Genomic DNA, 27,886 nt, shown 5'->3' on the forward strand with positions numbered 1-27,886 from the left:
CACCAAACAGGATAATCTAGAATAGTCTTCCATCTCAAAGTCCTTAACTTAATCACACCTTCAAAGTCCTTTTGCCATGTAAAGAAGTATATTCACAAGTTTGGGAAATCAGGGCTTGGGTATGCTTGTGGAAGCCTTTATTCTGCCCACGATAGACTGTTCATCTTACCCTGATTTAGCTTTTACTGTGTGTCATGTGTGCACTTTTTTTTTTTAACTTTTACACAGCTAATAAGTAATGAGCTAGGATTTAAACCAGGCAGTCGAGCTCTAGAGCCTGCACACTTCAGCCCCTGCAATATTTCTGCTTTTGCAATCTGCTTTTTCTCTTAATGTATTTTGAGTATCTTCCATGACTGTAACTATTCCTTTAAATTTGAGAGACTAAAACATGATTTATTATGGCTACATAATACACCAACATCTGAATAAGCCATAACTAATTTAACCCTTGTCCCATAGTCAGATGCTTTTGTTGTTCCACATATGTAATTATAAACAAAGAAACAGTAATAAAAGTTCTTATACATAAGCTTTGTGCCTATACTTAATTATTAGCTGAACCTGTGCCTACAATTGGTGGTTAATGGTTAACTAGTAAATAGTAATTTCCCAAACTGGTAATTTCCCAAACTTGAGATGTTAATAGGGTTTCTATGAAATGAGGTTCTGTAATTAAATAAATTTGAGAAGTGCTGTACACCCATCCTTAAACTAGAGATTCACAATCATATTAGCACTAAAACTTCGGAGAAGTCCTCTGGTAAAGAAAAGCTATCTTGTTTTATTTTAAAACTTTCTTTAGTCGAGTATGTCTCAAATTTATTTGACCAATGTCTTTTTGACTGTTTGCAGCATTGAGTACTATCTTACAAAGCTAAGGTAATAGGACATGATTTTAGAAACACAGCTTTGGCATCATCCTGCCAAGTGAAGCTGCTTATCCTCAAACACCTTTAAATGCTTAAATCTAAAATCACTCTAGACGGAATAGTTTGGACAAAATCACGTGTAGGACATAAACTTGAGAACATTTTCTACCCTCCACTCCGAATTGCAATCTAGCTTTGTTCTTTTGGTTCCTATGTCAGTCGTGAAACTCACATCACCCCTGCTCTGTAAATGTCAGGTAGCAGCTCTTGGCCAAGACCAACACAGGTCTGCCCTGAGGTCTACATGACACCCCAGGGATGCCAACTGGCTCCTTTAAGGGAAATGTTTTGTAGAGTATTCTGCCCAGGTACGAAACTAGATAACAGGATGTTTATCATTGAAATAGAGGACACTTCCAGCTACTGTCAGCTGTTCAGTCCTTCCCAGCTGAACAGACTGAGAACCAGTTTTGGTGAGACAAGTGGAGATGGAACCTGAGGGTAGCGGAATCTGGGTTCATGCCAGCAAACACCAGAGATAACCATCACTGTTTGAAGATCCTGATGAATTGTGTCCTAAGGGCCAGGGAATTTCAAGAGGCCCCCCAGGGCTGTAGACAGGATGAGAGAGACCTCTCGGGCCTGTACCGCAAATTACTTGCATCACTTGCTTACTTGTTTGTGTCATGAGGCCCAAACGGTGGTGTCTGCAGTGTCTACTGCTGGGGGATGAGCATGAGACATTTTTCACCATCCTGATCAAGGGGAAAAGGGACTTTCCTGGTGGCTCAGTGGTAATCTCCTGCCAGTGCAGGAGGCATGGGTTCGATCCCTGGTCTGGGAAGATCCCCTGAAGGAAATGGCAACCCATTGTAGTATTGTTGCCTGGAGAACCCTATGAACAGAGGAGCCTGGTTTACTACAGTCCATGGGGTCCCAGAGAGTCGGACATGACTTAGCAACTGAACGACAACAAATCAAGGGGAAAACTTGATTGAGCTGCAAACTAGGTTTTTGATGACCTGTGTGATTCCTAAGATGGGGTGAGAATTCCAGGCTTAGTTGGAACCATACTGGAGGCAGGGTGGTTGGAGATCACAGCAGAGAAGCCCCAGCAAGCTGACTTCCCCCGATATCAACCAGACCAGAGGTCTGGGGGTGGGGTGCAGTGTCTCCTTTCTCTGGGGATCTGTGACTGCTTCTCCTGAGGCTCAAACGTAAGCCTGGTTATCTGAAACCTGTTGTCTCCCAGGCGTCCCCGCCACCTTCTCTGGAAGCTGCCACTGCAGACCTGCTAAGGCAGTCTTTGGTTCCTATTACCCATGTGACCTCTAGTGGTCGTAACTGGTAAAACTGGCTTCAGGGATGGATTTGCTGGAGTACTAAGAAATAAACCGGGGAAGGCAATGGCACCCCACTCTAGTACTCTTGCCTGGAAAGTCCCATGGACGGAGGAGCAGGAAATGGCTTTAATGTTTAATAGCTGACCACTTCTCTGTAGTAACTTTTCACCTTCTGTTATTCTCTTTCAGCACACACCCAATTACATAGTTTAGCAACAGTTGACACAATTTGGATTCCAGACCTAACCTTGACTGTTGCTAGCTAATATAATTTGGACTGATGTTAAGCATCTGAGCCTCCAGGGTCTAAACTGTTCAGAGATGTCATGACATCCCCCCTGATTACTACATCCCAGGGTTGTTTTAAGGGTCAAATGACATGAAGAAACCTATCATTGAAATGCTGTATAAATGTGTTTGCTGTTACTCCAAAGCTGTTCGTGTCTATGGTTCTGTAGACCACAATCGTTTTATTTCATGTGCTTTGGTGAAGACATTTAAACTCTTTGCTCAGATTCTGTATTGGGAATTCTGTCCCAGTCCACAAGTTATTTAATTAGTGGCTGCTATGTGTATTTCAGTGGACTTACTGGTTCATTCAACAGCCATGAACTCCTGCCTGTGCCAGATGCCACAGTTGGTGCTGGGATCCTGCAGTGACCAGGGCAGACAAGGTCCTGCCCTAGAGAGTGTATATTCAGATGAGTTAGGGGAGTTCTTAGCCTCAGACTGAGCTGATTCCTATCTTCAGGTGACTTTATAGCTTAACTGAGAAGAAGAGTTTAAACAACCAGATATGACACAAGTCAAGGTGTGAAAAAGGCTTTACAGAAGTATAAACAAAGTGTTATGAGTCAGGGGTCCTACTGTGGAATGTGTGAAGGGGTGAAGTTTGAGGCAGTGAATACAGACTGTCTTTCTAGGAGTTTAGTACTGGAGGAATGGCTAGTAGGAGATGATTGGGACCTCTTGAGAGGTCAGTTGGAAAGTGACCAACCTGATCTTTTGGTATCTGTTTCTAGTTTTAAAAGAGTTGCCAAATTTTTATGCAGAATTTCCTAGAAAATTGCTCATTCTTACTCCATAGACATAATTATTCTCTGAGATTCCAAATAAATAATGACTAGACTCACTGGATGCTTACTGTTCTAAAGATTAACTTTATAAATATTAATTTGGTTCTTGTACCAACTGTATGAGGTAGGTACTTCTATCAACGTGCCAGTTTTATAGATTAGGAAACTGAGATAGAAAAACTTAAAAAAACGAAACAAGTAACTTGCCCAAGGGTATTTTGCTGCTAAGTAATGAATTCAAACCCAAGCACACTGGCTCTAGAACTGCGTGCTGGCCACTGGGCTGTATTATTTCTCAAAGCTTCATTATAAAAGTCAATCAAAATTTTTAGAAATACATACTAAGTATTCCAGAATTATATTGCCTGAGGTCTGAGATTGCTTCAAATATTTTCGTACAGAGTGGTGGGAGGAAGACAGGTAGATAGCATAGATGAAACAGGAGTGGTAAAATCTTGATAATGTTAATATAATTGATAAGTCCATTGGCATCATGATAGCATTTCCTAATTTTCATAATAAAAAATAGAAACCATTTCCAGAGGATTTCAAGACCTTCAAATATTTGTACCCTTACTGTTAATATCAAAAGACTTTTTACCAATGATCTGGGTAATTGAGATCAAAGCAATGAGTTTTATTAAGTTACTAATGTAACGGTGCCAATGTATTAAAAATTAAAAATTTCCTACATAATTGCCAGATGGGCTGGTCATATACTTTTTTTTAAAAACCAGTAAAGGTTGATCTTCTTGCCAAATATATTTGATAGAATAGCAAAATGTTTGAGTTAGAGTAGACTTCTAAGACAGCGTCTCCCCGTATTCTCATTTCCTCGCTGCTGCTGCTAAGTCGCTTCAGTCGTGTCCGACTCTATGCGACCCCATAGAGGGCAGCCCACCAGGCTCCCCTGTCCCTGGGATTCTCCAGGCAAGAACACTGGAGTGGGTTGCCGTTTCCTTCTCCAATGCATGAAAGTGAAAAGTGAAAGTGAAGTCGCTCAGTCATGTCTGACTCTTAGTGACCCCATGGACTGCAGCCTACCAGGCTCCTCCGTCCGTGGGATTTTCCAGGCAAGCTAGGGAAGTTGAAACTTGGAGAACCTAAGTGATCAATCCAAGATTAAAGTGGGAACATAACATGGTTGTCTGCAGCCAACCTCATGGCTGGTTCATGAGAGAGCAGAAATTAAAACCCAAGCTTCCTGAACTCTGAGGGGCTTCCCACCTCCCATCAAAGGAGCTCTGCCTGGTAAAGTCTTATAGCCACCCACATAGAGATGCAGACCCCAGGCTTCACTTGTGATTCTGGCTGGCTACATCAGGCAGTCTGGGGAGTAAGGCAAAGAAAGATGACCTGCCTTCATCCTGGGTCTGCAGGAGGGGGGTCACGTGGGTCTTGAACCTCCCCTGGTCGTTTCCAAACTTTTGTGCTTTAACAGCCCCGTATATTTTGTGTGTTTTCTCTACATTCCTTGTTTACAGTCCCTATGTCTCTCACAAGGGGCATAGTTGAAACCATCATGACTGTTGAACCTGAAGCTACTTCTCAGAGGTGCATTTGGGGCTCTGGCAATAAAACCCACTCCTACCTGGGCCAGAAGTCAGGGCCAGGCTTTTCCAGAGAGGGTGGGATACAGGCAGTCGTGGCTGCAGTGCCTGACATCACCACACCACTGCGACTGAGGACCTGATCTCATCCTAAGAATTCCTGTTTGGCATCTCAAAAGCTGGAACCTCACCTTTCCCAAGTCTGTCATACCCCTTTCCTACAACATGGAACCTGCGGTTGTTGGCATTCATTCCTTAAGACCTGGGAACTCAAACCTAAATGCTTTCAGGACCATGGCAGGTAAGGTAAAAAAGTGAAGCTGGCTGATCCATGTAAGACCAGGAAGAACAGGCTTAGTTCTCACCCAGGGGTTTTACAACCCCTGCTGTCCATATGAAAACCTCGGGCTGGTCATCTGACCATCGGTGACCTCTGATGAGAAAGAGCCTGGGAAGGAAACCAGGAGACCTGGATACCATCGCCAGCCTCCTGGTGACTCAGCAGAGCCTTCCCTTTGCAGAGCCTCAGTTTTCCTTATCTGTAAGAAATGGGCCTTTAAGATTCAAATAGAATACATGTCCCCAAAACAACCAGAGCCAATGTCTGTCTATGTGTCTGTCTGTCTGTCTGTCTGACATATTTGCGAAATGCTTGACAGGTCTCTTTGGTCTAACTGACTTTAGAACCAGTTTCCTTGAGGTCTTTGTTGGATGCATTTGTGACATTAATCCTTAAGCACTTGGATCCTTGTAATAAAATGACCTGCACTTAACCATCATTCTGGTACCACGCTCTATGTCACAGGTTGCTTTTTTGCCAGTGTTCTCTTCTTTCCGAAAGCTGTCATGAGCAGACAAGCTTATTAGAAAGGGTGTTCTCTTCGTGTTGTTTGTTTCAGGGAAAATAGAGAAAGTCAGACCTCCTCCATCCCCCACACCTGAAGGTCCCAGCTTGCAGCCTGACTTAGCCCCCGAAGAGGCTGCCGGATCGCAGCGGCCCAAGAATCTGATGCAGACCCTCATGGAAGACTATGAGACACACAAATCTAAAAGGCGCGAGAGAATGGATGATAGTAGTGTAAGTTTCTCCTCTTTCCTCTTTCCTGCATCCAAGGGTGAACGTTGGCCTGGTGTATGGTACTGTGGATCAGGCTCTGATGTGTGTGCGGGTGTCTGGCCAGCATCATGGGACCAGAACCAATTTTCAGATGTGTGGTTTTAACATGCCTGGAGTTGGGTTGGGGTTTGTCTTGTTTCTCAAAAACATTGATCATGCAAAGAGTGGGTCTTTTTACTGCCAAGTTTTGGTCTGAATCTACTGGCACAGCTTGTACATGAGATATGGGATGTGTAGAAAGATACCACGCAGGGGGAACACAGAAAGAAGGACGTAAGCTCCCTGAAATCACCCACAGACACCAGGGAGCTGACCGCAGTCATTGCTCGCCTGCTCTGTATAGATGTTATTTCTCTAGGCAGGAGTCCCCAACCTCTGGGATCTAATGACTGATGATGATCTGAGATGGAGTTGATGTAATAATAATAATAGAAATAAAGTGCACAATAAATGTAATGCACTTGGATCATCCTGAAACCATCCCCCCATCCCGACCCTGGTCCATGGAAAAATTGTCTTCTGTGAAGCTAGTTCCTGGTACCAAAAAGGTCAGGGATCGCTGCAGAGACCTGTGATGAGGCTGACCCTTCAGTGTCAGCTCAGGGCAGTCCTTGTAAGTGGTACCCAGTGCTCAGAAGGCTCAGTATGTTTCGGCTGCTACCAAGCCCATGTGTACAGTGTGTCAGGAAAGAGTCTTTTAAAATGACAGTTAAAAACCACACGGCTACCCTGCTACCCTCAGCTCCAAGAACTTTGCATGTGACGTGCCCATCAGCCGCGAAGAAAGTCGTCTGCTCTGTGGTTTCTTTCTCTAGTAAGAGACTTCAGAGCCCTTGTGCCCCACAGCCTGCACAGCCAGGAGCCTGGGGATCAGCCTCAGGGGTCCATGTCAACCTCAGAGTCTGCTGGCTTCTGTCTCTTAGCATTTATTGAGGTAACCACCTCCTCCCCTGAAATAGCTCAGGTCGGTTGAGGATATGCCCCAGTTGACCCAGGACAGTCCTGGTTTCTGCCTCTTATCCTCGTGTAATTATTAATAGCATCCCCTTTCCCTCTTAAAAGTGCCCCAGTTTGGATGATAAATTCTCTGCTCACCTTAAACTTGAACACGACGGGGCTTACAGTAGGAGTTCCATGCTGATTAACTGCCTTGCATATTCTAGTTGGCTGAGTGAAAGGATACTGAACATTTTAGTGGTAAAGAAAGTGAATGTGCCTGTGGCAGCCGAATGACCCACTTGGTGTCTCTCAGCCTCTTACCTGGGCTTGTACCTCAGTTGCTTGGAAAGCTAACCCAGCTCCTCTGGTGGGCTGGAGTATTTCTGGGCTGTTTCCTGTATTGTACAGTGGGATGGGCCTGGCCCTTGATGGCTGCTGCTGAGGTTTCCACCACTGGGGCTCCTTCTCTGAGCCTGTAAGACCCTTTCTGTCCTCCTTTGAGCCTTTCTTAAAATTATGGAGTTAACCTTTAGGTATTTTCTGGAGCCTGTGACCATCTTGAAGCTTGGGGCTGTATGTACAATTTCACACTGTATATCGGCAACCTTGGTGGAAGTTGGCTGGGATGTGGGGATACGGAGGAACTAATGGATTACTTTGCATGTGACCCAGACGAGTGATTTTGAAGCACCCCCTCTGTATCTCTTGTGCATGCCTTTTGTGTTGAAGGGCAGGTGTCAGGGGAAAACGCCATACCTGGAAGTAAAGAGCCTGCTCGCACTCATGTCATAGGCAGAGATGAACAGACTCTGATACTTAGGCAGCCACCTGACGTATTCGACTCAGGTTGGATTTCCCCCTTTGCATGAAGGAAGCTGCTTGGAATCAGCCTTTTAATACTGATTGCCCTTTACTTACACACTCCTGTCTCTGTTTTATTTTTTTTTCAAGTATATCAACATTTTAGATAAGGAAGAAACCTACTAAGCAAACTGTTCATATTCCCAGATCTCAAAGTCAAGGCCAAGTGTTCTGCACTGTTGTTGATACTGCAAGAGAACCAAGTTTTTCGCTGTTGAAAGTTCTTAGGGATAGAAAAAAAATCTATCCAACCTACTGTATCTCTTTTTAAGAGACCCAAATCTGGAAGAAACAAAAGAACAGTATATTACAGTTCTTTTGAAAGAACTGTAGTATACTGTTCTAAAGCAAATGAATGATCATCAGTGAGACTTCATCTCAGAGCCACCTGTTAACCTGTCTTAGTCCTTTTGATTCAGGGAATCTTTCTATTGTGTCACCATCAATCACTGCAGAATATGTTGAAGTTTACCTGTAGGAATGAACAAGCCTTCATCTCTTTTCCTAGCTGATCTGTGGCCTTTCTTTAATTGTCTTTCATACCAAAATATTAACCATAGGGAGCAGATGGATGGCTTGAAGGCTGAATTTTGTCACTGGCTTCCCTGCCCCAGAAGCTGGTAATTCTGTTCTTGCTCCATCCACATACATGATCCTCAGGGTAAGATGTGGCTTCTTAGCTCCTCCAGCTTCTATCATCCTAAGTCATCTGGGTCCATTGTGACTCAGCACTTGGGCCTGCCACCATTTCTTCCCCAAAGCCACTCGGCAGCTATGAGTCACTCACGTGTGATCAGGACCCAACCACAAGTGTTCACCCTTAGGAAGTGGCAAGTTCTTTCTGAACTGAATGAAGAGAATTCTTACATACTCTACTTCCCAAGGAGAAGGCAGGCTTAAAACCAAGACTGGGATGTGTGCGTAGTGATGCGCTGGGTACAGTGATGTTAATGAGGATGGGAGGAGAGAAGAAAGAGAAGACAAATGTAGCTGTGCCTGCAGTTTGCATGAGTAGTTTTTGCCAACTTATCTGGGGGAAAACCACTGATCCTTACCATCAAAACAGGTATAGCATCCCTCCACCCCAGAGTAGCACTGGCATCTGGAGACCTGTCCCTAGTTCAGGACCTTCCATTTCCCCACTTGATAAAATATCATATGTGGGATGGGAGGGAAGACTCTGGCTCAAGGAGTCCCTGGCAGGCAGTGGCATGAGGCAGCTCTTCATACTCTTCAGCTAGCCTCTCTCCTCCTCAAACCAAAGTGAGGGCTCAGAGAATAACAGAAGGTGAAATATGAAATCATGAATCTCTCTTTCTGGGAACATCTGCCCAGGAGTTGATGTGAAAGTCATCTGTGGATGTTTTGCTTCATTTTGCAGTTGGGGATGAAGTCAGTGACAAGGAACCAGGAAAACAATCCCTTTTCTGAAAAAGTGACCCCCAAATGGCCATCCTTGTTCCCCAGCTCAGACCTGGGGCACAGTAATGCTTCAGTAGCAACGGTCTTCATCCACCTGGGCTGGGGCCTTCTGCTTGGCGTGGTCACTGATGAGTGCCACCATGCTTGAGGTTCAGCCAGGCTCTACCTCTTAGTACCCCCTTGGCTAATTTAGGGGTAGGAGGATTGCTAACCCCAACCCTACGCACTTACCCTGGGCTGTTTACCGGGCTGTTTACCAGCCTTTAAGGACTCTTGTGAGAATTAGGAAAAGGCACGCTTTTCTAAAACTCTGTGAGGGTGCAGTCCTGAGTCGGCTGTGCAGCTGGGGAGGAGACCGGGGCACTGAGCTCAACCTCATCCATCCCCCACCTGGTGTTTTTGTGCAGAGCAGCCGTCCTGCTCGCAGTATAGGTTTCTCTAATCCGGAAATGTTATCTTACATGGAAATGTCCCCTTATCTGGGCCTGATGCTGTCTCTGGTCAGTCATGCAACTCATAAGGTCCTAATGAATCATAATTTCCTGTAGGGTTTCTTGGTACCTTGCAAAGGAAGGATATTGAGGCAACACTGTTTTTCTGGCCAGTTTTTCCTCCAACCTGACCTAGTCTCAGAAGGCAATGAGTTCTTGAATCAGGAGTGCTCTTGAACTTGTTTGGTAGACTTGCTTTCCCTTTCTCAATGGAAGGGGTGCTGTGCTGAGTCCAAAGTACAGCCTCCTGGGCTTTTAGCCCCATCCTCAGGCCTCGCACTGAATCTACCCTTGGTGGGTTTTCCTGTGTTCTCTTTCTTTCTCCTTTGCCCCCAAGGTAGTTATGAGAGGGCTTTCAGCCTTTCCTGCCTGTCTTGGAATAAGAGAAGGCCTTTTCGATTCCTGGGTTAAACCAAGGTCTCTTTGATTCCTGGGTTAATTCCTGGGCTAGAAGTCACTACTTTTCCAAGAATTCCTGACACACACTTCCTTCCAGACCAAGACATCTTTGACGAATTCTCGCTGAACTGTCCCTGGGTGGGCGGAGGAAGCTTGTCTGCCTCCAGTGCCCCTACGCTGCAGGCTGAGAGTTCAGTCACCCTCAGTGATGCTTCATTCCCCTAGTTCTCACACACACCCTAGGAACATGCAGGGGAGGGGAACACTCCACATTCATCAGCCCCTGGTCATCAGTCTGATCATGATGCAACATGTTTTCCAAATGCAGCACCTAAGAAGCAGTCGGTGATCACAGTCATATGATCCCCCATCCAGCCTGTGGTCACCCTGCCAGAAACCAGTTAGTGCCTTCAAGGTCCCGTGTGGTATAAATGTAAGGTCAGGACCACAAGTCTGAAGGGAGCTGTCAGAAGTCGGTCCTTCTAACTCATCACCCACAGCCAGGACATTTTTTCGCTGAGCTTTCTTTACAGTGACTTTTAGTTTCCTAGAGGAACTAAAGGATCATTCTAGTTCCGACATAATTACCCCATTCTCAGGAACCTATCTAAGCCCCCCAAGGTAGAGATGAAGCAGGCTACTTGCTGTCTCATGGCAGTGCCATCCTTAGATCAGGTTCAGAGAATCTGCCTCCACAAAGCTTGCATTCAAACCATTCTTTGTCTGTGGTTAGGGTCTTCTTTTCATGAGACAACAGATGACAAGACTACTTTGGGCTCAGAGAGGCCTACAGGAAGAGGAAAGGGCTGTTTGTCTACAGATGACTACAGATTCTAACAAGTCCAACATGACCCTTAAAGATCTTGCTGGGGGGTAGCTGGTTGCATAAACAACAGGGGAAAGAATCTTGTTAATTCAGATCATAGCAAATGGAAGTGACAAATCTTGAATTAACAAAGTCTGGCTTATCTGATATTTTTATGAAGAAATAATAGGGTATCTGCTTGCTACAAAAGATACACTTTTTAATAAACTGATATCAGATGAAGCAAGCCTTGGTGTGGGTGTGTCCTGGTCTCCTGACGTCACTTCCCCTCCTGTCCCCCCCACCCCCGCCCCCACCCTCCTCGTGCTGGTCCCCAGCTGAGGGGTGTTCCCCATGTCTCTGCCATTTACTAACCCTGGTTTTTCCCTCTCTGCCAGTACACCTCTAAGTTACTGTCTTGCAAGGTGACTTCCGAGGTACTTTTCCACTTGTTTGTCTTGGTCTTCCTGCATGCCCGACCCAAGTGCATGCTGTCGTGGTTTGCCGTTTCCTGATGGTTTTTTTTTTCCTCCCTTCCTTTTCTGAATGGGATGATTGCCTTGAAATGTTGGCATCTATGCAACAGTGGTATATGAGACTGTGCTTTGCTGTGCTGTGTGCTGGGCTGGACAAGACCTTGCCATGCTCATGGATCTGGAAGATGTTTGGACTAGAGGGCACAACCAATGGGCTATTTGGATTTTTGTTTGTTGTTTTAGAAGCTGATAACAAATCTGCTCTGGTCTGGTTAGAAAATCATGTAGCTCAAGTGGACGGGGGCTGTTGGGTTGGATCAGTCCTTGGTTTGGCTTAACACAAACCCAGAGAGCTCCACGCCATCGCTTTAGGATAACTTATTCCAACTGTGAACCAATCCAGTTCCCCCTCCCTGCCATCTTTAAACCTGTGTTTTTGTTTTGGACGCTCCTGCAAGCATTATATTTCCCCCAAAGCCTCGACCCTACAACTTCCTTCTACACAAATTTCTCAAACCTGTAGTATGAAAAAGCACATTTTAAAATGTTTTCCATTTTTTCCACATATATATTGACTTATTTATGTGCTATGAGAAAGCATATTGGTTTTTATATTTTTAATTTCTATAGCATCATTTTTATTTTAAAAGACTTGTTGCAGATGTACAGAATTGTAGAGAATCATTTATTCATTCACCTGGTTAACAGTTTATCCAGGACCTATTACACATCAGGCACTTTCTCGGTTCTGAGAAGATAGTAGTCACCTGAACAATGTCCGTGATCCCATGGAGCCAAGGATGTGCCAGTGCGCCAAGTCTATGACAGAGTAAAATAATGAGGCCAGCCTTGTCCATTCTTGTCATTTGTAATATTTCCTTAATATTTTATAAAGAAATAAATATTACCAATACCATTCAAGCCCTCTTGTTACTTCTCCCAGCTCTCATTTCTTTCTCTCTTGAGAGAAAACTTCTCTGGAGTTTGGCATTGATTGTTTCCATGCATGTTTTTATCCTTATACTATATACTATATATGTCTGTATACATAAATTATATCTAATGGTTTTGCATGTTCTAGAACTTTCCATAAATGTATCATATTTTAGCGCCCAGTAATCTTTATTCTGTCTGCATCATTTTTTAATGTGTCCATGTTGATACTTCCAGCTCTACTTCACTCATCATAGCTGCCGTGTATAGTGTTCCATTGAATGAGTACATATGTATTGATTATCCTTCTGGTGATCGAACTGTAAGTTGTATCTTTTCTTTGCCATTACAAACAATGAATCAGTGAATGTTATTGTACATAGCTCTTTGTGTGACCCATGGAAGAAGGTCTACAAATATATCTAGAAGTAAAAGCACTTGTTCTGGGGCTTATACAGACTCACATTCACTACCTATTGCAAATTATTCTTCAGATTGGCTGTGCTGACCTATAGCACAATATCTTGGTTTGACCCAAAATGTTTGTTTGGGTTTTCTATACCATCCTACAGAAAACCTGAATAATCTTTTTGGCCAACACAATATATTTTATATCTCCATGTTTAGCAAAATAAATGTAGTTAACTATAGATATGAATTGATGATTATCAGTGGGTGTTTTTTTTTTTTTTTTCCAGAAAATATAAAATAAATACTGCAAATATCTTTACATGGACCTTCTTCAGTGTCTAACTGTGGTTCTCAGTTGGGGGAAGGTAGTTTAAGAATTAGATCCTAAGCCCACATTCCCTTTGAGTCAACATAAGATTGATGAAAATCTGGTCTCATCCACCCAAGGAAGATAAAACTGGGCCCTATCTACCTTCTGTGGAAGAGATGGGGGGTCAAATATTAGCACATCTTAACACATCTGTCTTTTGTTTCACATCCCCAAAATAAAGTTGTCTAGGCTGATTGCTACTCAAAGTGAAGCGCTTCACTTGAATTCCCTAAGCATTGGAAAGAAAAATTAATATTAGAGGACTGTTCAGAGAGAATTGATTTTTTTCTTTCTCCCACCAGACCTAAATCTGAATTAATTTGTGGAAGATAAAACCTTAAATCAGGTCTTACTATGTTTTTTTCTCTCTATTTCTATGGAGAATGTATATTGTCCTTTCTGATTCTTCCTCCTTCAGATTCCTCCCAGCCACTGAGCAGCAGTGGAACATGGTATTCCAGACCATTGACTCCATACCCAGAGTTCTGGGGTCAGATGTTAACTTTTCCTTCTACTAGTCTGATTATTTAAACCTCCTTTTGGTTCAGTTTTTTCATATGTGAAATGCAAGTAGTAATGGTATGAACCCCACAGAACAGTAGCAAGGATTAAAACCCCAGCTGGTTCATGGTACCTGTGATGTGTGTATTTATTATTATCAGAGCCCTGGAGGCAAGTGCTTTTCTTAAACCAGAAAGGAAAGGAACACACTTTAGGAGACAAAGTTAATATGCAAAAATCTAGAACAAGAGTTCTAGATTTGCTAGAGCTATATTCACACACACACAGTACTCTATTAATTGTGCAGCAGAGACTCATCTACATACCTTCCCCAAGGGCTTGGCTTTTGAATCTTCAAAAGGCCAGTTGTAGGATGGCTTCACTCCTGAGCCAGTCCGATCATAATCTCGTGGACCTGAAGACAATTTTATAGCAAGGTCACTGGCTCTTTTAGTTATGCTCTGCTGCTTATCTGATCTGTGCCTTTACTAACAACTTTAGATTTCATCAGAAATCCAGGCTCATGATAAGAGCATATAAATAGGGGAATGAAAGAAGAAAAGAGGGCTCATTATTGGTACAGATGAATTATTTGGGTTGCCACAAGTAAATGTTCAAACCCAAGCTGTGCTGAATGTTTCCATAATTATAAGTATCATTTCTCTGCCCATTGCACTTTTTGGTGACTAAGCTCCAGGAGGGAAGAGACTCTTCTGTCCTAAACATGAAGTACTATGCCCGACACTTGGTAGAAAGCCAAGAAATATCTATAAGATGATTGGGTAGTTGGATTGATATAGGTTCCCAAAGAACAGAGTACAGTAAATTTATTCAACATGACTGAGAATTAAAACGGGGCCTAAGGCCATCTGAAATGGAAGGAGACACTCTTTTTCAGAACCTTAGATTGATTTTTAGCTCTTATGTAAACCATTTGGTTTGTATATGCAGTCTGCAGGGCAAACATATGACTGTTTTACACAAGGAGAGCTCCTTGTCAAAATGCCTTATGTTAGAATACCACTTGATTGCTCATAAAGCCCTTTCACATGATGTGAGAAATGCAAAACTACTGTTTGAGAACTTACTATGCCCTGGAAACTATGCTAAACGCTTTACATGCATTGCCTCATTTATTCCTCAGACCAACTTGGTACTATAGTTTTTATAATCCCCATTTTACATATAAGGAAACTGAGGCACAGAAATAATAAACCTTCCCAAGGTCATGTAGTTACTAGGATTTAACCTTAGTCTGCCTGGACTTCAGAGTCCACCCCTCTTCCTGAAAAAGCCTGTGAAGTAGGGCAGGTGTTGTGTTTGTAGATAAACTTTCTTTATACATAAGGTTTAAGAGACACAAGATGCCATGAACAGCAGCAACACGTTCCAGGCAGAGAGCTAGAAATAAAGCTCAGCACTTGCCATTCCAGTCCCGCACGGCTTCCCGGTACCATGCTACCACGCATTGACCTGAAGACTGCTGTTTAACTCTGCCAGGCTTGGAAGCATCCTTCTACTGATGTCTTATTCTTAGATATTGACTAAGTGACGATGACATGCTTATACACCAACACTTTAGGGCATGGCTTATGTTCTTCATGATGAACATCCCTTCAGGAGACCTGACCGAGTTGTGTCCCATATGTCCTGTCCAGCCGTCCCTCCTAGGAGGACTAGGGAAGCCTTCCCGGAGAAAAGTGCACTGCAGCTCTGAGAAGTCCATTAATTTATCAGAGGTGCAGAGAAGCAAACTGAGATTCCTCCCCCTGCTCCCCTTGCCCCGCCTAGACCTTTATCTGTCCAGAATCTGCTTATGTCTGGGCTCCCAGCACTGCTTGTAAACCTTTATCTCCTTGCTTCTCTGAAGTTGTCAGCATCTCTGTCGCTTGCCAGAATGATTGTTCTTCACATAAACAAAAGCTTCATTCCATATTGGTTGGATAACCAACCAGTCTTGGCTCTACTGGACTTTTCTTTAAATTCAGAAACTGTGCATCCTAAGCCAGAGCCACAATAACTGAACTGACTGGTGTGCATGGGCTTGCTTTTGGCGTAGCACTGTGAAATTGAACCGTTTCTCCTGCTTTGGCAACCTAAATGTCCTTCATGCGGATGTCATCTGGATCAAACTCAAGCAGGAGCAGACTGGCTGAAGGTTTCCCCTGGAGTCCACAGGCTCTTCTAGGGAACCAGAGGGAGGGTGGCTCACCCCGATGGTGGTGAACCAATTTGTTCTCAACGTTGTCACCTTCCATTTCCTTAATGAGTACCTGTAGCCCTGATGCTACATCAGCATGCCCAGATTCCTTTATTATTGGCTTCAGAAGCTCTTTTTTTCCCCCCACTTAATTCTTCTTGCGAGCTTAATTATACCAAAGTAGATTTTTGTGATATAAATAAGATCACAGCTTGCGTAGGTCCATAAAGTTTGATGGAATGATTCCGCACTGGTTCCGTTGTTTGGAATTCTTTTCTGGAGACTAAGACCATTCATAGCTGTGCTAATGTGGTAGTCACTAGATCCAAGAGGCTACTGAAATCAAGTGTGTAGTTTCTCAGCCACACGAGCCATGTTCTAAGCACTCAGTAGCTGCCATACTGGATAGTCCAGATGCAGAACATTGCCAACAGACTGCGCTCATCTAGAGTGTGTAGCGATCGCTTTGTTATCAAAAAGCTTGATGCAGGGCCAAATTTAATTCTAGGAAACTTGCAGAACATTTCAGGGAAATTAAATCTCTCTATACTGAGAATGATGGGTCAGATGGCAAGTGAACTTGGCTGTGAGATGATGGCGCCCCCAGGACCTCCCACCACCCACCTTCACTTTCATTCTCTCCGGTCTCCCAGCTGGCTCAGACAGTTTCCCACTTTCCTCATTCAGTAGATACTGTTGAGGGAGGGAAAGGAGAAAAGAAACAGAGAAGTCAGTTTGTGTATGTGATTGATATCCATGAACTCTGTGTAATTTTTTTCCTTCTCTCTTAGGTCCTTGAGGCCACACGGGTTAATCGAAGAAAGAGCGCATTGGCTTTGCGCTGGGAGGCGGGGATCTATGCCAACCAAGAGGAAGAAAACAATGAATAATCAACTTCCTTCCACCCAGGAAGCTTCTTTGGTGCTTGGGCTCCCAAGAAACCAAGAAATCAACAGTCAAAGCATTTTAATAGAATATTTATTAAAGTGCAAACGAACTCAGCAATCCTTATGCAGGCCAGAAGTTATAATCTACAGTGAAAAAGCAGTCCACCCACCAAACTCAAACTCCTGGGAGTCAAAAGGAAAAGGATTGTGTGTGTGTGTGTGTGTGTGACTCAAAAGGATCGCCTGGGTTTGGACCACAGTTGATCCAAAAGGACAAAGAAATTATGAGCAAACCGACATGGTTGCTCCAGGCAGAAGAGACCAGGCTGCCTGGGTGGTGAGGAAAACAGTGGAGATGTGGCCCTTTGGAGAATCTGAGAAGCTGGCGCCGTCCACCTGGCTGAGGGTACTTCCCTGCGCCTGCACCAGTTCCCACCCGTGACCACATCGCAGGTGGCGGACCAACTCCATTTACTCCAGCAGCCACAAAATAAGGTTTCTCTCCATTTGCCCAGAAGAGGCAACTCTCGTCCCATATCTCTTTCATTTAATTGTTTTTAATTAGGAGCCATGAATGATCACAATCCGTATTTTGAAGACAGGATTTCTTCCTGTTGCAAACACAATCTGTTCTACATTAGGAGGTTGAGGAAGTGGGGGCAGAAAGCCAAACCAAATAGATTATTTTACCTTTAGGGTCTTGTCTGCTTATGATACTGACTGAGCTACAGTTTATGAGAACACATTTTCACAATTCTGTTTCTTTATATGAAGACTATATTTAGGGGGCAACAACTATTTTTATGATGGGGTGGGGGAATCTATCCATGTATAAAACCTGTACACATTGAACAGCATGGTTCAAGAGGGGAGGGGTGTTTTTAGAATGGCAATAATCGAAACAAGGGCGAACTCTGCCTTGGAGAGGTAGATGAGAAATAAAGAGGTGTTTATAACTATATTTTATATATAAAGTGAACCTTCAAGGGAGTAGGAAGATGATAGATTATTTTGGATTAGTCAGGGAAAGGAAGCAGTAAAGAAAGCTCATGAAAGGTAGAGAATAAGGGAGGGAGAAAGAGTGGGAAAATGAGGAAGTAAGAGAGATTATTTTTGCTGAGCAACCAGTATTTTTCAGGATGATACAGAGAAAAATATAGAAGTTTAAGTGCAGGCTTAGGATCAGCTACAAATCCTAAAGATGGGTGTGTGTGTGTGCGCACGCACGCACGTGCCTATGTGTCCGCACACGCCTTTGTGTATTTTTGCAAAGCGCGTGAGTGCTCACGAGTAAGGGTGTGTGTGTGTGTGTGTGTGTGAGGAGTAAAATTCCAGAATGGTCATGGGACAAAGGTATCCACTTACTTCCTCCAAAGCTGTTTGCCAGCGTCAGGAGTGAGCGAGAATTTCTTTTTTATGAAAAGGATATAGAGGCTCCGAGCTGATACAGTATTTGTAATATTAAGTTGACCTAACATGGTATTTGCATGAGTCACAATGGCAAAGTTTTGAGCAGTTTTGTAATTTGACATTTAGGAAAGTTTCATATTTATTCTCATGCTTTGTATTCATGCTTAGTATAGGCTAAAGGATGCCAGCTTTACTCTTTTTGTCTTTTAAAGCAATATGATCAGGGCATTCAATCATGGAATGCCCTCAATTTCTGGATGAGAAATTTTTTAACTCTGGCCATGAGAAAAATACTGACCAGCATTCTTTTTTTTTTTGGTCCCCTTTGTTTTTTCTTTAAATTAGAGGATAATCACTTTACAATATTGTGCCCTTTGTTTTAAAACTGTGTTTTTTTAAAAAAAAGCAATAAGTAAGTTAGACCTCACTAAAATTCCTTTTTGTTTTTATATTATTCTGTCATAAGCGCTAATAGGTTATTCTGACAAGTAGCAGTTCCACAAAATTTGTATGTAGATGTCATGCACACTATCTTTGCTTCTTTTATTAGACTAATGTCGGCTTTAGGGGAAAGTTTATTCATAAACAAGTGGTGGACACAAAGTAGAAATGGAGCTGTCGGGTAACTTACAACTTTGAAACTGCCAAGGGAACCTGCAATTTGAAGCCAAATTCTACAGATGGGTAATTAGCGCCATCTTCAAATGGCTCACGGCCCTGAGCATTCCGAATGAAGAGTCAACAAAATGTGCTAACCACTGGAGATACGTGACAAATAAGATGCCTGCTGTTAGGAATTCTTTTTTCAAGTGGGAGAGGCTGGCACAGAGACAGACGTTCCCAGGAAAATGAGATGAGGAGTCCTGATCAGTGACAGGAGAGTACCCTGAGGATTTCCAGCATTGTTCCCAAGACAGGCATGGGAATGACCACTGATGCGACAGTAGCATCGTGTGGCCCAGGGACACAGAGGCTGCTCGGATGCCTGGAGAGCAAAGTGTTCTATGCTTCGTGATTTCTGGACTAACTCTGGATCTGGTCACGGCCATAGACTAGATACAGATGGACTCCCCATCTTTCGAAAGAGGAAACAATCCTCAGGACTTGCCTGAAGTGTTTGGTTCTGTTTTGAAGGAAAATGTGTACCCACCTTAAACCTCCATTTGAGAAGAGAATGGGCAGCTGAAAAGAAAGCTTAGAAGGCCACGCAATTCCTGCACTTGCTGTGGAGGCAGATAAATCGGTCTTTGACTACAGTTGATTGAACCAGACACATTGATTGCGTAGAGTTACAGAGTTGGGATCCTTTGGTCCGTGCTTTGAGTAGGCAACAAATGCAGAGTTTCCGTGACCCCCTCACAGTCACAAAGCCGTTTAACTGTGGCCCCCACATCTCCAGCCTTTGCTTGTTCCCTTCTGCTGCCTTCTGATGACTGCTGTTCCACTCAGTTACAACCCTGTTAAAATGTCCATTACAGTTCCCTTGGAAGAGCCAGGTTTTCTCTGCGCTCTTGAGTTTTTTTTACTCATTTAAGAAACATTGGGCCATGGCTTTGTACATATCACTATGCTAGGCTCTGGGATCCCAAATGAACCCCTTAAACCATGTGAAGATGCAGCAGACCTGGAGGAAAATCACTCCTGCCTCATCCATTGAGAGGAAGAGGCTTGTCCACACATCGGCCTCTGATGCTCATCCCTGCCCCCAAATAGCACGCAAGCTTGTTAATCTCAGCTAGAACAAATGTTTAGATTCCGTAGATATTAAAAGCTTTCCTGAAAGTATTCCATTCCACAGTGTTTATAGATGTCCACTTTCTTCCGGAACTGATTACCTACTGACATTCCTTGGCTTTCTCATCCAGAAATTATGGAAACAGGGTCTGTCAGTGGCAGGAGGCTGGGCTGTGTCCCGCGTGAAGGACACATGCAGTCTCCTTGCCTTTTTACACCTGTGCATGCTGCCCACCGTAGACAGTGATGTATAAACCGTATATAGCTCAGTGTCCACATATATACACAACACACACACACAGCATAACAAGGAACACTAAGACAGTGTTGACTCTTGTCTCTGAAGACAAATAATTAACATTTTTTCCAACTAAAGAATGGATGTCATTAAACTATGTATTGGAAAAAAAAATAATAACCTATGTGTTTAGAGATGGTGACTATATCCAGTTTTAGTGACAGAACCAATTTCCTGAATTTTAAGCATTCAGTGAGTGAGCTGCCAATTTTGATTTTGTGTTGCTCTTTACCCAAATGACATTTTTTTTTCCCTTTTTTGGAGGAGGGGGCAAAAAGCAGCAATACTGTGTTTGAAAATGATACTCTGGCTCTCCTGTGTATGTTAACCACTTCAATGTTATTATCCTGCTTTGGTTTTATAGTGATTGTGAGGCATTCAATGCAAGTATACAATTATTTTCTCATTAAAACCCAGTGTGTGTTGTGTTTTTATAAGTGATGGCCGCTTGTTTGACTGGGGTGGGGAGTTGGAGACCGCACTGCCTGAGGGTGGCCAGTGCCCTTGCCTCTGATTCCACGGGGGAGCATTGCTTCTTGCATATTTGGAACCAAGAAAGCAACACGAGCTGGTGGGGCAGACCTTCGACAGGCTGTTGGCAGTGCCCCTTTTGCCGTGTTGGGTCCAGCTGCCCTGGCTAGACTGGAAACCGATGGGACCGACGGACGTGACATGGGTGCCTCCTGAGGAGGGAGGTAGATTCCAAGGTCAGAGACGGTGGGGCGAAGGGCAGGGTGAACAGTGATGCTCACTCTCTGCCCTTAGGCTCTAATTTTTATTATCCATTCCATTCCCAGCACCCACATTTGGCTCTGCGTGGGTGCTAAGTCGCTTCAGTCATGTCTGTGTGACCCCATAGACGGCAGCCCGCCAGGCTCCCCCCTCCCTGGGATTCTCCAGGCAAGAACACTGGAGTGGGTTGCCATTTCCTTCTCCAATGCATGAAAGTGAAGTCGCTCAGTCGTGTCCAACCCTCAGCAACCCCATGGGCTGCAGCCTTCCAGGCTCCTCCGTCCATGGGATTTTCCAGGCAAGAGTACTGGAGTGGGGTGCCATAAGTTGCTTCAGTCGTGTTCAACTCTTTGACACTATGGGCTCTCCTCTGAGGCATAGAGAATTTCAGACTTTACCAAGCATCTGAGACCACAGGTGAACCAAAGCTTCCTCCCCTGATTTCCTCCTGCCCGCCCTCCACTTCCTCACCCCCATCCCGAGTCTCTAGCCACGCTAGGCTGTTTTTCATCTTAACCCCTGGAACTAACTTGCACCCAGACCTTGAGTTGCCTGTTCTTCCTTAGCACCTTCTTGTCTCTCTCTCTCCCCGGGGTCTCCTTTCAGCTGCTTCTTTCTTCATCTCTCCCCATTTATGTACCTTCTTCCAGTTTTCCCCACCCCTACCCCACACCACCCAGGATTCCAGTCATATTCTCCTGTTCTTCCTTATGGCATCATGTCCAGTCTCCGTGTGATGGGAGTTCTCAATTTTGGGGGAAGGGAGTAGGATCAGGCCTCTTCGAAAATTTGATCAAACTCTATAAACAGTAACGTATTAACATTTTAAAAATGTATTTTTAATTGGAGGATAATTGCTTTACAATGTGTTGGTTTCTGCCTGACCACGACATGAATCAGCTATAAGTATACATGTGCCCCCTCCCTCTTGCACCGCCTTTCCACCCCTCACCCCCCACTCCCAGGTCATTACAAAGCACCAGGCAGAGATCCCTGTGTTACACAGGAGCTTCCCTCTAGCTATCCATTTCACACATGGCAGATGAGTAGGCAGCATTTATGAAGCACTGAGAAAGTGACAGGCATTTTCTACAATTTCCACAAATGTAGTCTATTTCTTAGGACATTACATAGGGCATTCTGTTTTGGTTTCTGTTTGTCTTTGGGGGCTTTTTTTTTTGACTGAGCCACACAGCTTGTGGGATCTTAGTTCCCCAGCCAGGTATCAAACCCAGGCTGTGCCATTGAGAGTGGGAAGTCCTAACTACTAAATCCTGGGAAATTCCCTGGGGTTGAACTGTTCTGATATCCATTTGACTGGTTAGAAAACAGAGGCCACAGAGCTCATAAATAGTAGCACTTGAATTTTAACCTGGGCACTCTGATTCAAGTGTTACCTTACCCACTCTTCCCATAAAAATGCACATTGGCAACTTCACATGCAAGATCCAGTAGATCTGATGCTGTGTGGGGGTCTGGGTGACCTTACCACACCTCCTCCTGCAGGCTCTTGTGAACCAAGGCCAAAGCCATGACAGGGGCTGGAGTCTTGGGGGAGAGCAGAGTTTTGGTGGCAGCCACTTCATTCTGATAAAGTTTCTTTATTTGAATGAACTCCTTCTGGGCTCTTTCCTTTGGGATCAGCTCTCCCAGGAGATAGTGGGAAAGGATGACCCAGGCTTCCCATTGCCAAAAAGGAACCAGACGTGACTGCAAATGGGTGATCAAAAGGTGCTAAAATTGAATTGTGATAGTTGCACAACGTTTACTAAAAATCTTTGAATCGAACACTTGGAAATGAGTACATCTAATGGTATGTAAGTTATACCACAATGAAAGCCGTGGCAAAAAACAAAAGGATGGGGGACTCAAGGAACTGGAAGAAAAGTCCAGGCAAAGGAACCAAGGTGGCCACGCAGCCTGAGGTTGAAAAGAGGAGTTCTTCAGGCCAACATTCAGCCACCAGCTAATGAAGAAATCTTGCTGTCCTTGAGGTTCCCCCAGGAACCAAGAGCAGAAGAATTGTCATCATCCATTGATTAAGCACCCTGGTCCTCTTTCCATCCATCACTACTAACGGCTGAGGGCATCAGGCAGCGCCAGGTGAGTTCAGGCAAACAGAACAGATTCGGTGGGCAGGGCTGCTGGGCACTCAGGCTGTGTAGCGCCAGGGAGTGGGTGGAACTTGAAGCCTGATAACAGAGTAAAAGGAATTTGGGGTGATTTTTACTGATGAGGCTCTTCCCGAAAACCCACCGATGTGAGGGATTAACCTGTCATGAACAGAGGGCAGGTGTGCAGGCCTTTGGCTCCCTAGTTAGGGCATCAGTGGGAAGCTGGAGGGGACATATGGCCGCTACCCTGGGCTCAACTCCTCTGTTGTTTTTTTTTTTTTTTGAAGTAAAGTTGGTGTACAATGTTGTGTTAGTTTTAGGGGTACGGCAAAGTGCTTCAGTTATATATACAATTCTATTTTTTTCAGATTCTCTTTCCTCATAGCTTATTACAAAATAGTATAGTTCCATGTGCCATACGGTAATTCTTGTTGATTATCTATTTTATATATAGTTGTGTGTATATGTTAATCCCACACTCCCTAGTTTAACCGCCCCCAGCACAGCCCCACCACACCCATGCTTCCCCCTTTGGTAACCAAAGCCGTGTTTTCTATGTCTGTGGGTCTGTTTTGTCTATGAGTTCATTTGTATCATTTGTTTTTTAGATTCCTCATCAGCTCCCCTGGTTTTACTGGTGCAAAGAGATGAATAATGAGGTTCCTTTGATGCATTGCCCCTTTTAATTATGAGCTCCTTCAGCCACAAGAGGGTGGTGACTATAGCCCTCTCTGCACACAACCCACTCAAAACTCAGAATTGGGCTCTTAGGGGGACAGAGAACAAGTGGGGAATTAAAAGGAAGAATTCAAAAAGTTTGAAGTGTACCCGATGACATTAAGATAAAGAAGGGACCTTGGGAAATTCCAAGGTCCACACCAGAATTCCTAGCTGTCACCCAAGCATTTCAGATACTTTCTCTCAGAGAAGAAATGTTTGCCTGATAGAGACTTTTTAAAAAATTTCCACCAAGGTACAGTGATCTCAGTGTCAATTAACCTTATGGGAGGATTAACCGGATGCTTTGCTCCAAGTCCACAGGTGGTGGGCTCTGCACAAGTGGAGCGGATCCACTGGTTTCCTGGAGAAGTAAAGTTAAAAATCTTTCTTCTCCTTCTTTGGTTTTTCCCTGCCCTCCCATTTAGAGAACATTCTGCCTCTGCCGTGGCGTTCAGCTGGTAACTGTGATTCACCTCTGGGGAGGAGAGCTGTTTGTCAAACTTCTGAGTGGACCTCTGCAACACTTGGAGGGCTTGTTAACCAGAGACCTGGACTTGTATGCAGTTTCTGATTCTGAAGGGCTGGGTATGCAGCCTAAGAATTTTCTAACTAGTCTTCTGGAATGCTGCTGCTTGTCCAAAGGGCCTCACTTTGAAAATCACTGGTCTGGAGTGTAAGTAATGAATAGGGTCTGGGCAAACAATTTATGTTTGAAAACTGGAGAATTGATGAAGGATTTATAAGCTGCAGATACATGTGGTTTGGGGATGGTTTTGAATATTCTTGGGGCCACTGTTTGCCCAGCACAGCAACCTACCAGTTGGTGGGTCTTGGTGAAGCAGGATCTGAATTTCAGTTAGACTGTTTGAGAACCTTCTAACCAGGGCTGAGAACAAAGTGTATATGTTCCGACTTTAATTTCAGGGTGAGATCAAGGGAAGTTAAAGCTTTGGAAGGTCTTTGTAGAGTAATAGCAACATCGACTCAGTGACACGCATTTGTTTGAATAACATGGTTGCATAATTTAAGATGAGATGCAAGATGAGGGGTCAGGATGATGAGATGCAAGATGAGGGGTCAGGATGACTTGATCTAGTGCAGCTCTTCTCAATTCTGACTCCATCTGCATCACCTGGAGAACTTTAGCATTTGGATTCAATTGGTAGGAGCTTCCCAGGTGGCGCTAGTGGTAAAGAACTTGCCTGCCAATATGTGTGTGTGTGTGAGTCGCTCAGTCATGTCCGACTCTTTGTGACCCCATGAACTGTAGCCCTCCAGGCTCCTCTGTCCATGGGATTCTCCAGGCTCCTCTGTCCATGGGATTCTCCAGGCTCCTCTGTCCATGGGATTCTCCAAGCAAGAATAGTGGATTGGATTGCCATTCCCTTCTCCAGAGGATCTTCCCGACCCAGGGATCAAACCTGGGTCTCCTGAATTGCTGGCAGATTCTTTGCCGTCTGAGCCTCCAGGGAAGTCCAAATTAAAACTGAAAAATAACTGCAGGAGACATAAGAGACACAGTTTCGATCCCTGGGTCGGGAAGCTCCCCTGGAGAAGGAAATGGCAACCCACTGCAGTATTCTTGCCTGGAGAATCCCATGGACAGAGGAGCCTGGTGGGCTACAGTCCATAGGGTTGCACAGAGTCAGACACGAATGAAGCAACTTAGCATGCTTGCAAATGGTGTGGGCTGGAGCCCAGGCATCAGTAGAAATTAAAAGCATCCCAGGGGACTGTAACACAGAGCAAGCTTTGAGCGTCATTGTCTGATGCTATGGTTCTTTGCAAGGTCAAGCAATGTTTCCACACCCGCCTACTAAATAGGGCCTCCCTGTGGTCACCTATAGTGCCTCAGATGCGTTTAACTTTCCTTCTCACGTTGGGGGGAACCCATATTCTATTCTGGGCAAGAGAGAACTATCCAAGTGATTAAGATGTTTTGTAAAAGCCAGAAAGATCCCAAGAGTCATCAATGGAGAGTCAGAGGTCTAGGAACTTACAAGGAGATATTTAGGAAGGAACTTTCAAGGAGAGATTTAGGAAGGAACTTCCCAAGATGAACTTGAAAGTTGCAGAATCAGATCGTGGGGTTGGTGGAATTCCTCTCAGTATTCTCAACGTTTTCCATTTAATTCAAGATGCTCACCTTGGCTGCAAGTATGCAAGGTGGCCAGTAGGTGGCAGTGGTCTCCAAAAGCAGCTTCCATAGCCAAGAACCTTCCTAGGGGGTCAGGAGGAGCTTTCCTACTCGTCCTACAAGACAGAAATCTGTGGAGATCTACATACAGCTACTCCAAAAGCACTGCAATGAAAACGCCACTTGCACAATACATGGAGGTCAAATGTGGCCTTTCATTTACATTTACACTTCAGTGGAAAACTGATAGTTGTCGCCAGATGGCAGCAGACTCCTGCACGCTTCCTCCACTCAGGGCCAGTAATTCTTGTTTGTTTTAAATTGGACGTTCATTACTTTACAATATTGTAGTGGTTTTTGCCATACATTAACATGAATCAGCCATGGGTGTAGGGCCAGTAGTTCTTAAGGGCGAGCTGTGCACAGGGCGCTGTGCTGAGTACTTTACATGGATTATTTCCTGAAGTTTTTTAAAACACTTCCTTGAGGCACCTATTAATATTAGCTCCATTTTACAAATGAGTGGTTGAGTAACTTGCTCTGGAGGATATGATCAAGGTGAGAGGAGAATTCAAACCCAGGCAGTCTGCACCAAAGTCTGAGTCTGACTGACCTCCCCAATTTTCCTTCTCACTGACTTGATTCAGTGTGTTTAGACCTCTGGTCTTGGGCCTGAGCTGGCTCTGCGTTCTAGTAGAGCCTATCTTCAGCATCAAGAGGGAGATGGAACTATGACAGTTGAAAATTGGGCTTGTACATTGAAGTGGCAGAAGTGTGGGGATATGCGTAGGACATGGACAGTCTCTGTTAAAGGCAGCCGCTGTCACTAAAAGCCAACACACAACAAAAATTTGGCCCTTCCCAGTTGCTTCCCTGAGCACTAGGCGAGTGGTCTGCCCTCTGAGTTATCACAAATACCTACTGAGTTATGTAAATATTTTGGAGTGTCATAGTAATAATCTCCAGCTCTCCAACCTGAAGCATCTGTTTTCTTGGCTCCCACTAGTGGTCACACATTTTATGGAATCACCCCAGTTCTAAGCGTCTGTTTCCCTATCGGGTAGGGTACAGGTAGACCGTCAACAAAGTGAGCCAATAATTCATTCAGTGGCTGAAAGAAGATAGAAGGTTATTTCTCTCTCACAGTACAGTCCAAGCGGAGCATTTGCGGTCCAAGGGCAATCTGTTTTAAGCCGTCTTTTACAGTCAAACACTTCTTCGTATCCTCAGGACCTATTGTCACAGACGGTGTGGTCCAGCCTTCAGAACTGGTAAGAGGCAGTAAAGCCATTTACTAAAAACCTAGGTGTGCCTGTTCCCTGGATCCTCTGTAGGCATGGCTTCCCTGCATCTATTAAGATAGCACACCAGCTTCTAAGGATTGATTAATATAATTCTAGGATTTCCACTGCAACCACAACTCAAATGAAGTCCAAAGGAATAAGGACTAAATAAGTTGCTAAAACTTGCTTAAGTTTGCACATCTTCCTTCATGACACAGTCCACATCTAGTTTATCTCTTCCTATATTTATAATTGCACAAACCGCAGGAAGAATAGTTACCAGGTCAGGTTAATGTAGAACTACCCGTTAGTCCTGAAAAATCCTCTGGATGGCTTGAGATAGCCCCTCTATCTTAGCACAAAGGCTAACGCACATCTCCTTGTGCTCCCCAAATATCACATTGCATACCCACATTCCACAAGCCCTGCGTATGATGGGAACAGAACTGGCATGCTTAAGGGGACTAAAGGGATGTTTAGCCCAGGCTATGAAGCCACAAGGACACACACAGATACAAATAAGTTAACAGTGTTCAGATGTCTGTCAGTCACGTGACCTGCATCTCACTCAAGGGCAGCTGAGGAGGGCTTTTCCGAGCCTCTCAGGGTCAAGCAGCTGCTTATACTTGTGCTGGTTTCTCTGGCTTTGGTTGCAAGCCATACTGATTGACCTGAAGAAGTTTCTGGTGGCTGCCATATTGTTTAGTCTGGGTTAATCTCAGCTGATCTGGAATGACCTCATGCTTATCTCCAGAGCTGCTGGAGTATGGCAGTGACCGTTAGCTGCACTAACTCAAGATAAACG

At 44.3% G+C, this 27,886-nt stretch overlaps 1 protein-coding gene across 3 annotated transcripts in view; it reads left to right on the forward strand.

Annotated features, from left to right (window-relative positions):
• The window catches only part of PALM2 (paralemmin 2), a 379,963-nt gene extending 359,456 nt beyond the window's left edge, over positions 1-20,507 (forward strand). For 2 of the 3 annotated variants that reach the window (NM_001371509.2, NM_001193034.4), the window contains 2 exon segments: positions 5,741-5,919; positions 16,558-20,507. In NM_001371509.2, the coding sequence (NP_001358438.1) occupies positions 5,741-5,919; positions 16,558-16,656 (278 nt within the window). In that variant the 3' untranslated portion in view covers positions 16,657-20,507. 3 annotated transcript variants of the gene reach the window in all.
• The last annotated feature ends 7,379 nt before the right edge of the window (positions 20,508-27,886 follow it).

The sequence above is a fragment of the Bos taurus genome, chromosome 8 (assembly GCF_002263795.3).
Source record: "Bos taurus isolate L1 Dominette 01449 registration number 42190680 breed Hereford chromosome 8, ARS-UCD2.0, whole genome shotgun sequence".
In the NCBI taxonomy this organism is placed as follows: domain Eukaryota; kingdom Metazoa; phylum Chordata; class Mammalia; order Artiodactyla; family Bovidae; genus Bos; species Bos taurus.